Source organism: Notolabrus celidotus, chromosome 22, assembly GCF_009762535.1.
Source record: "Notolabrus celidotus isolate fNotCel1 chromosome 22, fNotCel1.pri, whole genome shotgun sequence".
In the NCBI taxonomy this organism is placed as follows: Eukaryota; Metazoa; Chordata; class Actinopteri; order Labriformes; family Labridae; genus Notolabrus; species Notolabrus celidotus.
Window position 1 is genome coordinate 27,193,229 of NC_048293.1, and position 16,027 is coordinate 27,209,255.

General features: G+C 38.6%; 1 protein-coding gene and 1 gene segment (V, D, J or C); one reads left to right on the forward strand and one right to left on the reverse strand.

Annotated features, from left to right (window-relative positions):
• Window positions 1-1,172: 1,172 nt before the first annotated feature.
• LOC117805984 lies at window positions 1,173-2,009 on the reverse strand. The segment is given in 2 exon segments: window positions 1,173-1,720; window positions 1,806-2,009. Coding segments are annotated over 2 exon segments (414 nt in total).
• A 2,408-nt stretch (window positions 2,010-4,417) lies between these two features.
• LOC117805974 (dynein regulatory complex subunit 4-like) lies at window positions 4,418-11,147 on the forward strand. The gene is made up of 11 exons (XM_034674637.1): window positions 4,418-4,547; window positions 4,857-4,949; window positions 7,462-7,659; window positions 7,748-7,948; window positions 8,054-8,108; window positions 8,201-8,391; window positions 8,498-8,653; window positions 8,769-8,849; window positions 10,367-10,576; window positions 10,655-10,720; window positions 10,809-11,147. The coding sequence occupies exons 1-11, from the start codon at window positions 4,545-4,547 to the stop codon at window positions 10,896-10,898; spliced, it is 1,344 nt and encodes a 447-aa protein (XP_034530528.1). The 5' UTR covers window positions 4,418-4,544; the 3' UTR covers window positions 10,899-11,147.
• Window positions 11,148-16,027: the final 4,880 nt, after the last annotated feature.

A 16,027-nucleotide genomic window follows, 5' to 3' on the forward strand; every position in this document is an offset into this window, starting at 1 on the left:
CTGTGCCTACTAGCTGCACAGTAATACACGCCGCTGTCCTCCGCCTGTCTCAGCTTCAGGACCTGGAGCTCAGATTTCACCGAGCCATCTCCGGTCATTTTGAAATGTGGTTTGAATTCCTCCTCATAGACTGGGTTTTTGAACTGAACATATCCAATGAGGTGGAGCTTGGAGTCGCCCATCGGCCGCTGGTACCACAATATGACTTGAAATGTACTGACTGAATGATTGCAGCTGATACTTGTTGAGCCATTAGGACTTCCTATGATTGACGGAGGATCTTGATCGACTTTATAGCTCAGTGATCGACCTGGAGGCAGAGAGAGAAGACAGTGAGACATTAGAGACAGATGAAGACGGACTGTGATTCTTTTACAGCTCGAAGTGAAACCTACAAGAGAAGCTGAGCAGCAGCAGAGTGATCCTGATCATCATGATGTCCTGATCTCGCTCTCTGTGTCTGTGAGACTGAAGTGACATGAGAGCAGCTCAGAGGGGAGGAGACAGAGGTTTAGATTCAAGGCGCCTCTATTGAGTATGTTTATTTTCTGCAGTTGTCTGTAGCTAAAAAGAGAGAGACATTTATCAAGTGAAGAAATGGCAAATATTTAATCCTGCTGAATACAACTCTCTATCATAATCTTTAATATACATCCTAATCGATCCCTAAAACATGCAAGATTCCATTCACCTTTACAGTTTACGTCATTTTAAGGATATCCTCTCAAAAAAACACCAAGTAATGATCAAATAGGAAGTGCTAAATCAATACAAACGTAAAGAAAAGTGAAGTAAAATTAAAGGCTCTGTAAGGAGTTTTCATGTCGTGTCTTTCCTGGTTGAAGACTACATTTCCCATGAGCACCGTCACCCTCTGTGGTAAAGATGTGTCACAGATCTTCTTTTTAATCCTACTTTTCTTTGTTCAGACAACTTTTAGTGATGAGATGATGTGTTGATTCGTAGCTACGTCACATTATGAACTGTAACGTTTCAACGACTGAACTTTGTGAACTTTGTTAGCTTATAAAAGGTGAGCAGACACTAAAATTCATAGAAACAAATAATGTGATGTCTAATAATCTCATTTGACTCTGCAGGTCATGATGAGGCATCAGTGTAAGAGTGAGGCTTTTTCAACATCAGTTTGTTCCAGACATACATGTGAAGATATATACGACTGAAAAATTACAACAACAGGCTTTTTTATTTTTCATCACACTTCACATCAGAACCTTTTGTCTCCCTGGGGCAAAAACTCTGTGTTATGAAAAGAGCAAATGAAGACCTTCAACCTGAGCCTAGTGTACAGGTTTGTAGCTCCCCCTACAGATAATGAAACCACTGAGGTCTTTCATTCATTTATTCAACTGTGTGGTATTTGTGCAGCTGTCTGAGTCCCCTGTATCACTGTGTTGACTCACAGCACAGTAATACACTCCACTGTCTGAAGGCTCCAGCTTCTCCACCGTCAAAGATCCGGTCTCAGCTTTGTCCTTCTTGGCAGGAAATTTGTCCTTACTGAAGCCGGTCCAGTACTGATGTGGTGGCATTAAGGTGGTGAGAACTATCTGCTGCATCATCTCCCCGGGCCGCAGTCTGAACCAGTACATCTGGAAATAATTTGAACCTTTCGTGTGACTGCAGTTGAGTGTGGCAGACTGACCCTCTGCCGCCCACGACAGAGGGTCCTGGTCCACATCACTTCCATGGACTCCACCTGTGGAAGGTAAAATCACGTCATTAACAGATCTAACATCTCCATGAAGTCTCCTTGAAGTGTGCAGCCGTATAAAGTAGAGTACCTATAATACAGAGCAGAGCTGCAGAGAGACTGAGGAGACCAGCTGTGATCATGGTCGAGTTCAGAGCCGAGTGATCTCAGAGAGCAGAGTCAGTGTGGGTCCGTGTGGTGGGAGGAGAGTCACTGAATCATCTACAGATCATGTTCAGAAACATTTACTTCTATTACAAAGTCTGCTGCAGATTATTTTCATCTGATTCAATTGAGAGACCTGCAGTCAATATGAGAGGTTATCGTACAACATTTAATATGTTATGCTTTTTTGGTGCTCGGCCAATCGTATTCGACCAGAAAGAGGCGTCTCTGATCGTCCCATGTGCTTTGACTTTTGATTCATGTTAACTACGGTGGCCTTGGAGGTCAACTATTCAAAAATCTAACGACCATGTTAGAGACTTTAAATAAATAGCAAAACCATTTCATGAAACATAAAAACATAAAATACAAAAATTACATGAACACAAACAATTTAAAAATAAAATAAAATCAACAAAAGCCAAAATATTTTTTAAAACAAAACATTTTTTAAAACAACAATATTTAATAAATCCCCCAAAATATTGAACAAATGTAACATTATTAAATTAAAAAATAGTTCAACAAACCAAAAAGCATTTAAAAAATGTTGAAATATTTATGTAATATAAAATATATTTTAAAAAGTCTCACAAAAGAAATAATTCTTAAAACACTTAAGAATTTTTTTTTCTGTATTATTATTTTTTGCATTTCATTAAAAATAAATTCTAATTTCTATAGATTTTTTCTAAAATGTTTGAATTATTTTTTGGTTCTCAGAAAGTTTTTATTTTTATTTTTTGAAATATATTTCTAGAAATGTTTTTTGTGTTTTAAGAAATAACTTTTTCATTTAGGGTAATATTTTTTGTTTTCAGCAGAATGTTTTTTTGCACCATGAAGTCTGTGTAAAGTTGGACTTCAGGGCCACCATACTTTATTCTTCATGAATATTTAACTAGAAAACCGTGTTATATATTTATATATATTTTTAAAAAATGCTTATTTTTAGTGTGTATTTTACGACTTATGTCTATGCTTGGAGACAGGACGGTGGATCAAGTAGGGAAGAGAGAGTGGGGATTGACATGTGGCAAAAGGCAGCAGGTTGGAACTGTAGATGTTGTCACTTGTGTCCTGAAAGGAGGTCGAACAGCTGATAAGATCTGTAAAGGCTCTGTTTGATGGAGGCTGCAGGTGTTCATGAGCCTGAACGTGTCGTGTGTCTGCAGACAGACTGAGGAGAGATTTTGTACTGACTTAAAGGGAATCTGCAGCACTGTGCTGACTGGCAGCACAGAAATACACTCCACTGTCACTTAATGAAAGCTTAGAAACAGTGAGACTCGATTTATCCCGTCCATCTCCATCAAAGTTGATTTTCCCTTTCACGTCTTCCTCGAGATTTACATAAATTGTATTCAGATGTCCCAGAAACTTCAGAGCTCCATGTTGGTCTTGTTTGTACCAGAGGATACGATCATAACTAGAAATGTTGTGTGAGCATTTGATCTCACTGGATACAGATTCATGAAGCCTCTTGATTATAGAAGGAGGTGTTTGGTTGACAGTTTTGCTCTGAGGGTCACCTGTGGAACAAAAATAGAACACTTTAGATACTGGAGTCACAAACTGTACAACAAGTTTATTCACTTTAACATCCTTTTCTCACCCTCAATAGTTGGAAGATGACTGAAGCCAATTAGGAAGAGCATGAACATCATGTTGAAGACGATCCACCATGAGCTTTCTGTTGAAGAGTCGTCAATACTGATGGTGAGCATGAGAGCTCGTCACTGTCACGGCAGAAAGAAGAGGGCGGTGTCAGTGATCAATGTCACAGCTCACTCTGCAGAAAAGAGCATGGTATGAGTGTCTCATTTGTTGAAGTATGTCGTCCCCCCCTAGTGGTGGGAAACACACAGTTGGTGCATTCAGTGAATAATGGCTGTCTGAGGCTACCCAGAGATTTTAAAGTTTCATTGCATCAAGAATTTACAAATTATGAGTGATGAAGTATTAGATTTTTGTTCTACTCTTAGAGCCCCCTCCACACCATAAGACCTGAGTCTCCTGAGCAGAAAGAGTCTGCTTTGTCCCTTCTTGTACAGCGCATTTGAGTTGTCTGACCAGTCCAGTTTATTGTTCAGGTGAACACCCAGGTACTTGTAAGATTTCACAATCTCAATGTCCTAATACAGTATTGATTACATTTAGTTTTATACACAACAAAAACTATCCACACAGTTGAAACTACCAAACTGTTTTTCCAAAAATAAAAATAAAGGTAATAACAATAATAACTTTGATTTTAATTTTAATAATTTTAGTTGTATCTCTCTTTTTTTTTTCCAACAATAATAAAAAAAAAAGATAATAAAACCACTGATATTTTAAGTAAAGAGAAAATTCTGCTGTATTGAAACTTTATTTTAATTAAAGAATGTTAAAGTAATGTCTGAAGAAGAGCATAAATAATTTTTTTGTACTTTGTTTGATATTTGTTGTGAACTGAAGACAATTTAATAAAGTTTTTTTTTTTTCAAACACTCGTTCCTTCCGTTCTTTGAAGTATTACGTCACTTAGTAACTGCTTGCTTGTGTTGCCATGGGAACATTTTGAGCGTCTCACAGGAGCTGACTTTCTTTCGCTAACTTTCATCCAAACTGACCATAAAGACTCATTTCCTCCTGACTGCGGGTTATCAGAGTGAAATAAGAGATGGTGAGAGAAACAGTTTATATTTATTATTATTAATAATGAAAATAATGTTTATTACAACCTTTAATCTGTGGGTCCAACTAAGCTAACAGCTAGCGCTAGCTTGTATGGTTTTTACACGACATTTGACCTTTGACTCATCTGTCATGTTTCCATGGAGCCTTAATATTTCATTTCCATGTGTTATCATCACATTCAGAGGGAGCTCAGGCTGGGTTTAATGCTCCTACAATGTTTTTGTAAAGACAAACTAGCCGGGCAGTAAAGTAGAATCAGTTATAACCTTTTATTTGTATTATTTTGGTCAAACAGCCCCCCAAAAAAGGCTCCAGTAAGAAGCCTCCCAAGGTGAAGACCCCCACACTGATAGACGGCCTCAACAAGGACGAGATGACCAAAGAGCAGGTCAGAAAGTCACATGTGTTTGAAAGTATGAAGTGATGTTTAAGGTCACATGAACTCAACATTGGATCAATCTATTTATAAAACACCTATTCCAGATTGATGGACAGACCATTGCAAACCTGAGCTGTAGATTAACCTGCACCTTTAAGTTTACACACATATATATGCATCTGATGTGTCTGGGCCATAGACTGTATATACAGGTGCAGCTCAAAAAATTTGAATATCTTGAAAAAGTTCAATAGTCACTCATTTCAGAAAGTGAAACTCATATATTATGATGACTCATATACAGTGACATATTTCAAGCCTTTTTATTGTGATTTTGATGATTATGGCTTACCGATCACGAAAAAACAAAATTCAGTGTCTCAGAAAATTTATATCACATGTGAGAATATAGGATACAGGTGATGGAGGGGAGGCTGTGTATCGTGGCTACATCTGTTCCTTCAGAGAGAATAATGTTTGCTCCAGTCTGGTTCTGGTTCTGTTTGCTTGTATTTGGTTTTGGTTCTGGTTCTGTTTGCTTGAATTTGGTTCTGGTTCTGGTTCTCTTTGCTCGAGTTTGGTTCTGGTTCTGTTTGCTTGAATTTGGTTTTGGTTCTGGTTCTGTTTGCTTGAATTTGGTTCTAGTTCTGGTTCTGTTTGCTCGAGTTTGGTTCTGGTTCTGTTTGCTTGAGTTTGGTTCTGGTTCTGGTTGTGTTTGCTTGAGTTTGGTTCTGGTTCTGTTTGCTCGAGTTTGGTTCAGGTTCTGTTTGCTTGAGTTTGGTTCTGGTTCTGTTTGCTTGAGTTTGGTTCTGGTTCGGTTCTGGTTCTGGTTTGGTTCTGTTTCGGTTCTGGTTCTGGTTCTGGTTCTGATTCGGTTCTGGTTCGGTTCTGGTTCGGTTCTGGTTCGGTTCTGGTTCAGTTCTGGTTCTGTTTGCTTGATTTTGGTTCTGGTACTGTTTGCTCGAGTTTGGTTCAGGTTCTGTTTGCTTGAGTTTGGTTCTGGTTCTGTTTGCTTGAGTTTGGTTCTGGTTCGGTTCTGGTTCTGTTTCGGTTCTGGTTCGGTTCTGGTTCTGGTTCTGGTTCGGTTCTGGTTCTGGTTCGGTTCTGATTCGGTTCTGGTTCTGGTTCTGGTTCGGTTCTGGTTCGGTTCTGGTTCAGTTCTGGTTCTGTTTGCTTGAGTTTGGTTCTGGTTCTGTTTGCTTGAGTTCGGTTCTGGTTCTGTTTGCTTAACTTTAGTTCTGGTTCTAACCCTAATCCTAACCCTAATCCTAAACCTAACCCTAACCCTAACCCTAATCCTAACCCTAACCCTAATCCTAACCCTAACCCTAATCCTGATCCTAACCCTAACCCTAACCCTAACCCTAATCCTAACCCTAACCCCAACCCTAATCCTAATCCTAACCCTAACCCTAACCCTAACCCTAATCCTTACCCTAACCCTAACCCTAACCCTAACCCTAATCCTAACACTAACCCTAATCCTAACCCTAACCCTAACCCTAACCCTAATCCTTACTATAACCCTAACCCTAACCCTAATCATAACCCTAATCATAATCCTAACCCTAATCCTAACCCTAACCCTAACCCTAACCCTAATCCTTACTATAACCCTAACCCTAACCCTAATCATAACCCTAATCATAACCCTAATCCTAATCCTAACCCTAATCCTAACCCTAACCCTAACCCTAACCCTAATCCTAACCCTAACCCTAACCCTAATCCTAACCCTAACCCTAACCCTAACCCTAACCCTAATCCTAACCCTAATCCTTACCCTAATCCTAACCCTAACCCTAACCCTAATCCTAACCCTAACCCTAACCCTAACCCTAATCCTAACCCTAACCCTAACCCTAACCCTAATCCTAACCCTAACCCTAACCCTAACCCTAACCCTAACCCTAATCCTAACCTTAACCCTAACCCTAACCCTAATCCTAACCCTAACCCTAACCCTAACCCTAATCCTAACCCTAACCCTAACCCTAATCCTAACCCTAACCCTAACCCTTATCCTAACCCTAACCCTAATCCTAACCCTAACCCTAACCCTAACCCTAATCCTAACCCTAACCCTAACCCTTATCCTAACCCTTACCCTTATCCTAACCCTAATCATAACCCTAATCCTATCCCAAACTCTAATCACATCCTCTGGTTCTGTTCTGTGGATATGTTTGCAGTTTTTTGTTAATTTGTACAATAAAAAAGTTTTATTAAAATACTAAACAAAAGTTTGCGGACCCCCAGGGGTCCCAGGACCCCACTTTGAGAACAACTGGGTCAAAGAACACTTCCTAGTTGCTTAGTCTGGTCAGCTGACTATGAAAGCAGCCTGTTGAAGCCCGACATGTGGTCCGTGTTTGTGTCCAGCATCTCGTCTCTCAGTCAAGAAGTCTTTCCTATCAATCAGAGTGAACAAATGTCAACTCAGATTTCCCCTCTCATAGTTTTTAAGAATCTTCTCACGTCATCACATATCAAAAGACTAAAATGTGTTGCTGTGAATCAGATTCAGGAGCACATAGTGCGCCTTCGAGAGGAGCTGGATCGAGAGAGGGAGGAGAGGAACTACTTTCAGCTGGAAAGGGACAAGCTCCACACGTTTCGGGAGAACACAGAGAGAGAGCTGGAGGAGGCCAAAGCGGAGCTGAAAAACGTACAGAGGGACATAGAGGAGGACGAGAGACGCCACCAAGTAGAGATCAAGGTGAGGTTGAGACATGATGTTCTGCTGCTACACATCTGAAGTTAGTGCATGAACTGTTTTTGAGTATCTGATTGTTTTCTCCTCCCAGGTGTACAAGCAGAAGATGAAGCACGTCCTGTGTGAGCATCAGAACACCATCGCTGAGTTAAAGGCAGATGCTTTGGTGTCCACTGAGGCTGTTCAAGAAGAGCAACAACAACTAGAGTCTGGGCTTCATCAGGAAATGAGGACCATCATGGCGAACATGCAGGAACTCGACATTGAAAGCCTCATCAAGGAGCTTGAACAGGTTTGTAGCTCAGTGTATTTTACTCCGTCACTTAAAGAGCTTTGGATTTTAGGCCTCTCTGTACCCTGATATGTTTCACAGTAGAAGTTTTTGCGATCCCAACAGAAACACGACAAAGACATGACTGAAACGAGGAACCGCTTGCAGGAGCAGCTTCGGGGTAAACAGCTGATTGCAGTTTGAGCTCAATTCAACATCTCCCAGAGTCAAAAACATAAAAGCAGAAATGATTTTGTTTAACTCTTTGAGTAGACACTAAAGCCAAGCATCAGACGAAGATTGAGCTGCTGAAACAAGACCTGAAGAAGGGGAGGAGGAAGGAGATCATTGAGAGACAGGATCAGTGGAATTGCCACGTGAACAATCTCAAAGAAGACCACAACAAAGCCATCGCTGAGATTGATACGCTCGTGAAGAGTTTCCATTTCGACAAATCGATCCATGTAAGAAGATCACACTGCTGCCAGAGAAAACTTCAAAAGGTCTGTATCACCTGCCACAGTTTGAGTGGATGATCAGTTTTAACCTCCTCTGTTTGTCTTTTTTTAGAAGACTACGAAGGAGTTAGAGGACACTGTGGTGAGGACGAAGGAGTGCATGGCTTCTGCTTTAGAGGAGAACAAACATCTCACTGAGGTCGTCTCCAAAATCAACACTGAAGTTACTGCGATGGAAAGAAAAATGAAGTTTCGTACCGTGACAGAGGTACTTTTTCTTTTTTCTTGATTTAAATACAAAGTAAACTGTTTCTGTTCTGTCTGCTGCTACGATATGCTCTGTAATAAGGCCCAAGGTGAATCTGTGATGCTGTTTTTGGCAGAACAACACTGAGAGGATCAGAACCAAGGAGCTGCATGAACTGAAACAGAAACATGAGGCACTGAAACAGAACTTCAGCAAGGTAAAAGAGAGGACTGAAGGCTGATTTATACTTCTGCATCCAATCAACGGCGTAGCGCGTAGCTCCCGTACCGACGCAGAGGCCTACGCACGTACCTGACGGGCACCTCCTCCAAAATGTAACTACCTGTAGAATCGACGCGGACCGCAAGCCCTGTGATTGGTCCGCTCGGCGGCATTGTATTTCCCACATTTAGGTCATTGACATGACGTGCATATTTTTGTGTCTGAATCCATTATTTTGTTTTGAAATAATTAGTTTTTTTAAGACATACATCAATTGATTCTATAAAACCAATTTCAGTACATTCAAATATTGAGATTTATTTTATTTTGAAGTATCTCAAACCCTGAAAATGTCAGGTGGCGCAACCGTCCGAGCAAGTGAACTGACTTAAAACACTATAAAAAATATATTTTAATAAAAATAAATTCAAATTAAAACACCATGGCAGGATTTTACATATAAGAGCTTTGAAATAAACATAAGTTCATAAATATCAACAGTTTAAAGGCACTTAAGGTTATTAAAAACTTTGTTCTCAAATGTCAGGGTGGCACCACCGTACTCATGGAGCTTTTATTTTGAAAGTAAGAAGTTATAATGGACTTCAACATGTGAAATCATTCAGAGGACCCTACTCATTGTCATGGCTGAGTTAAAAGGTTTGTAGATGTCTCTTAAATAATAATAGAAAAGCTTTTATCAACTTATAGGTGGACGGTAACACTTTCCATGTCAGGTGGTACAACCAACTGTAAAAATTATATTTTATACCTGGCCAATAGAATGCAAAGATCCTAATATATTGTAAATAAAAAATATACTCACAAAATACAAAAGTGTAAAGCACTGTAACCACTCTAAGGGATACTTACTACAAGTTTCAGTTAGAATAAATGAAAGGTAAGGACATATATTTTGACAAATATCTGGTTGCGCCACCTGACACTTTTTGGGTGTTCAAGTTAAGAAAAGGGTAAAAAAAAAAAAAAACTATTTAAACATTAAAAAGAATGTAATGTGTTCAAACAAGCCTTGTTAGAAGACTTTATTCCAGACACAAAAATATGCATTGGAACCATTCTGGAAATACTTAAAAAAACAAACTTTTTTCAGGCTTATTTGTCAACGACCCATTTACAGCACTTCCTGGATCCCGCTCATCGGCCGTGTATCTCATCTCCTCCTCTCTATTCTTCATGTAATCATGTCTGTATGATAAACAGCAACATGTATCAGCTGTAGATTAACAGAACACGCTCTGAATCTCTGTGGAAAAGTAAACCGAGATCATAGCGGGGCCGGAAGCAGGCGACCGCACTGCCCTCAAGTGTTTCGGAGGAGAATTGCTGCGCGACACGGACACATCGACGCACAAGTATGTGGTGCTCATGTCCACGTCAGCTCCCGCTGCGTAGGGGCGACGCAGCAGTATAAATCAGTCTTGAGTTGCTGTCAGCTTTGTGTACCTGTGAGTATTCCTGCTCATGCCTTCCTTCTCACATTTCACGCAGCTTCAGCTTGAGAGGGACGAGCTGTACGAGACATTCACTCAGAGTGTTCAAGAGGCGCAGCAGAACGCCGGTCTGAAGGGCGAGCTGCTGGAGGGGAAGATAAGCTCCATGGCAGAGCGCCTGGAGGACACGCAGACTCAGCTGGACTTGGTGATCTCTGCCTCTAACATGGACCAAACCGCCGTACAGGAGCTCATGAACCAAATCGGGGTTTGTTTGTGCTTCATTGAACTGAATCTCACTCACAGTCTCTGTCCGGTTTCTAAAGAAATCTGTTTGTGCTTTCAGGAAAGTCTTGACTCCCTTAATGATACCATCAAAGACTTGCAGCATAAAAAAGCTCTCATTTCTAAGGCAAGTATCTCTTCACCTCCTGAGAAGTGCTCCATGCTTTATTCAACTACTAATGTTGATTTTAATAACCTCACTGTGTATCCATCAGGCCCGGAAGGATGTGGTGCTGCACTTTGAAGCAACGCAGAGAGCTCTCGGTGTCCCCGTGCAGGAGCTCCGTGTTGAGCCTGACGCCTGACGGAAGCAGTCCAGCTCGGAAGAACCTGGAATAGGAAGTGGGTTTTGGCTTTTCCCTCTAACATTTACACTCAAACCCCACAACATGATCACATATAAAACTTTCATTCAAATCATACTTTCATTGAATGTAAGCGTTGAGTTACAGTTCCCCAAATCTCCACTTGGGTCATTCTTCATAAGGCCCCATTTAATATTCTGAACTTTACAGCAGAAATAAAACATGTTGACAGCCTGATACAAAAACAAATGTGGTCTCTACTACTCCTTTATGAACTCATGGAAGCTGAACCAGTGTTACATTTTCACAGCCATCACTCACTGCAGTTAGTTTAAATCTTAACGTTCAATATAATCAAATAATATACAGATTTTCACTCGTTTTTTAGCGTTGACTTTTCAGAGTTTAGAGCTGATTTGAACCCATAAAATAAATAGTTTAACGAGTAGAGTGAGAACTTTGATATGAAACTGAAATAATTCTCAATCTCTAGCTGGTTTCATCACATGACAATCATATGACGAGTTCATGAGTTCATCCAAACTCAAGGTGTTTAAATGTGAAGCACCTCTGTGAGGGACTGAGAGGTGAATCAGTCATTCACAGGACTTACACCGCCCTCTAGAGGAAGAAATAAGTAACTACAGAGGAAGAGAGTGCACCAGATTAGCAGAGTAAAGTAGGAACGGTAAATGTAGCCAAAACTATCACAAACAAGTCTTCCAATGAGAGGCACAGCTGACTTGATTGACAGGTGGGAACACTGTAGCTGTTGGCGAGGAGGCTCAAAGCCCGCCTCTTTACGTCACAATCGTTCGACAGCAGCAATACGGTTACCGCCGACGATTGGCCTCAAAACAGGATACTACAGCCGTATTTTATACAGTCTATGATGTATACTGAGGTTTTTGCTGACGATCACTTCACCACATCAAACTCAAGGTTTGGAAACAAACTAATGATAGTACAGTAAAGTGCTGGGAAAACAAAACAACATACTGAAAGGTGCTAAAACGCCTCAAGTAAAGTTGTAAGCACCAGCAGGATCAGGAAGTACTTGAGTGTGGACTCATCTCTAAAAGCACTCTCTTCCACATACGAGGTAAAAAGAGACACAGGAGTTAAAATCAGACACTCTGAGTACACACTGCTTCACTTATGAGTCACTGTCATGGGATGCATGGAGCTGAATCCAAAGTGTTGTGCTTTCTTAGAAAATAGAAACATGGGGACGAGTCTGCGCTGAGTGATGAGCTGCAACTAAAGACAGCTGACTTCTGGCTAACAATAGAAACTATAGAAAAATGCTGTAAAAGATCTCTCCTGGCTGCTGGGTGTGACTCCTACGCTTACAGCAGTGTTAGTGTTAAAGTGATAGAACACAACACTGATTACTTTACCTTTAAGATGTTGGTGTTAGTTAGACCTACAAACTCTCTGCCTTTCAGAAGTCAACAAAGCAGTCTGCACCGGTGTCTTTAAAGTCAAACTGCCCTTGTATCATCCTCTAATGTGTGTGTGTGTGTGTGTGTGTGTGTGTGTGTGTGTGTGTGTGTGTGTGTGTGTGTGTGTGTGTCAGCAGTGGTGCAGTGGGTTGTTAAAAATAAACAATCTTCAGATACATCATCACCTGAAAATAAAATGTGTTCTTTCTGTTTTAAGTTGATTGATCAGATTGAAAAGTGAAGAGTGTGTTGGTTTTATTTGGTGAAATTGATAAAAATATGAATCCAGATTTTACTGGAATTAAAGAAACATCTTTAACCTTTTGATTATGTTTTTAAATTAGGTTAAATGCTAAATCCCAAAATAGAATACTCTCATTTATTGGGCAGTTTAGACTTTTCCTGACGTTGTTCAAAACACTCACTCGTGTTAAACCTTATCACGGTTCAGTTAAACTACATTTATCATTTGTTTCACTCTTCACTTTAACTCTTGTAACCATTGCTGCTATGACTACTGCTAAAACTACTGTTCACCTCTGCCTGTTGATCAAGTCAAGTCAAGTCCAGTCAAGCTTTATTTATAAAGCACATTTAAAACAACCTCAGTTGACCAAAGTGCTGTAAAGATATTAAAATGCAATATAATCAAACACAATATAACAATAAATAAAAACAATAAAAGAATAGTAAGAGCTCAATTTAGGAAATAAAAGAGTAAAAAAATAAAGAGCCAAGGATTCTTGTTTAGCTGGGACTGAACGCCAAGAAGAAAAGATGGTTTTCAGGAGTGTTTTAAAGTGATCCACAGACTGTGCAGCTCTAACCTGGAACGGTAGGCTGTTCCACACCAATGTGGGCTCTTTAGTGTCCTCGGTTTAGTGTCACTAAAACATTAAAACAAATTCCTTTAAGTCACAAAAATGTAAGATGTAATGATCAACAAACTCAAATCATATTTCTGATATTTGTATAGATACCTCTTTCTTTATTTAGATTCCAATATTCCTGTGGTTGTACTCTTTCTGAAACTTTTAAATGTATTCGTAGAAATCTTTTTTGAATATCTAACAAGCAGAAGGAAAACAGCGTGTGCAGTCAGAGATATTTCTGTAGCTCACAGATGTCAGGCGGCAGGTTTCTGTTGAGGTTTGACCTTCATGGTTTCCTGTTTGTACGTGACGGCAGCGAAGGCTACATGTGTTCATGAAGAAGAAACCAAATGTAGAAACCGTTGTCCTAGTTCCAGCCTCCTCACCTATAAAAGATAAACGCTGTTCTAGACCCGAGTGTTTACCAGAGTGTTACATGTTGTAAATATGAGCATATGTTTGTCTTAACCTCAATTCAACTTTCATACAAATAAGCATGCAGCCACTGTTGCTTCATAAAAGAACAACAGAGATGGTAAAACAATAAAAAATACTTAAAAATAAGATAAAATAAATACAGTTAAATTAATAAAATAAGTAAGAGCAAAAAGCAAAATTAACAATCAGTTAAAGTTAAATAAAAAACTAAATAAGATAAATAAATGTTTAAATAATTATTATAATAATGCACTTCAGGGATAAATATAAATGACTCCAAATTAAAAGCTAGAGAAAAAGGAAAGTCTTAGGTTTACTTTTAAAAAAGGTGTAACCTGTGTTAACAGTCTCATAAAGATGATAAGGAAGAAGACGACCTGATGCATTTCTTTTTCTATCGTCCAAACATCCCGAACTGACGTAAGCTGCTTTATATGTGTCTGAAACTTTGACCTTAAAGCATCATGTTAGGCTGTTTACATTTGTATTTATTAGTTTATTTGACAGGGGCCATGCAAAACAAAAACTGTCAAGCCAGAGTTAGCTATTAGCTAATTTTCCTCTGTGGTCCCTGTGCAGGAAGATGTAAACGAATGTACAATACAAATGATAAAAAACATACTAGCATTTAGAACAATACATAGGCTACTCAACACTGTCCATCACTGATAACAACACATTTTAAATTACATTTCATTGTCTCTAATTTGATGCATTCAGGTGATCACATGATTGTTTTTCCTTGAGCCATAATTTCTGTGTACTTTTAAAAACACTGAGGCTTGTACAGTCTCTAATGTGAGTCAGGATTGAGTTCCATTGTCTTGCTGCTCTGACTGAAAATGCAGACTGTCCAAATGCAGTCTTCCTACGTTAAGCTGAACAGTCTCCTCTTGCTGATGCCTAAGATTGTTCCTGCAGAGTAAAACACATTGTTTAAGTGGTGGTGGGGCCTGATCATGAATTAGTTTATACATCAGACACATATCTGCATAACAAAGAAAACTGTCAAAGGTCATTAAGTTATATTTCGTAATGATTTTACAGTGGTGGTAGTTCCTTGGTTTTTTATCCAGAGTTTTCAGTGATTGTTTGTAAAGGGTGTATAATGGTTTTAGAGTGATTGCTCCAGCCTGAGACCAGCTCGTGGCACAATAAGATAAATGAGAAATAATCATTGAGTGCATGTATAGTTCAGCAGGGACCAAAGATGAGAAGTGTAATAACTCCTATCATACTGCTAGTTTAGATATTTTTATATGAAGCACACAAGGACCAATCAGAACCTAACTTCATTCAAATACAATGTATAAAGTCATTTTCTTTAAAAAGATATAATATCTACAGACTGATAAAGTGGCACAGTGTCATTTAAAAAGGGACAAGATTAGCTTTTAGTGAAGGGATCAATCAATCAAGCTTTATTTATATAGCTCCTTTCATACAAGTCAAAAACATGAAAGAAGCAGAAATAAATGAATGGGAAGACATATTACATTTTTAAAATAGAGACTAATGCACACCAACAATAAAATATGTGTGATTAAAATAAGTTAAAGCATCAAATTAATATTAAGAATGTAGATAGTTAAAATAAACTAATTGAAAAGAGTAAGGATAAGAGTTGAAAGTAAAATTAAGGATAAAAATGTCAATAAAACTGAGTAGATAAATAGATTAAAATATAGATAAAAAATAAGGTAAACAGTTAAAATTAATAAAATAGTAAAACCAAAACTAAAATCAATATAATATAATATATAAGTGAATAATATAGATAAGATTAGATATTACTTTATTGATCCCTGGGGGGGAAATTCAGTTGTTAAAGCAACCCAGACATAAGTACAATCAAGAAGAAGATTCAGTAAGTAAAATAAGATACAATGAAATAAAATAAGAAAAATAATAGATAAATAAAGCTAGAATACAATTTAGATATATACAATGTTACAATATAAATTTAGATTAAATAGCAGTAATTACAGGGAGTATTAAAGATGTTTCAGTAGTGACAGGTTGACATGTTGTGATTATGGTAATGACAGATTAAGCAATAAATAAAATAATATGGGTATGTTATATGACCGTGAGTTGTAGTTACAATAATAATGTAATAAAACATAATATAAGATACTCTTTATTTGTCATATATAAATTGAGTTTAGATATTAGCAATTTTATTTTGAAAGGACTAAATGACAAAGGAGATCCTGTTTAAGTTGTTTTGTCTTGTTTTAGTCTTTTTTCAAAAATTTAATATTTCAGTCCAAAGTGCATCATGTAACAGAAACAGCTGCTGTGAGAGATGTAACACACACTTATTGTTCTTAGTGAAGCGTCAGTTGACACAGAAATGCCAGTTTTGCAGCTG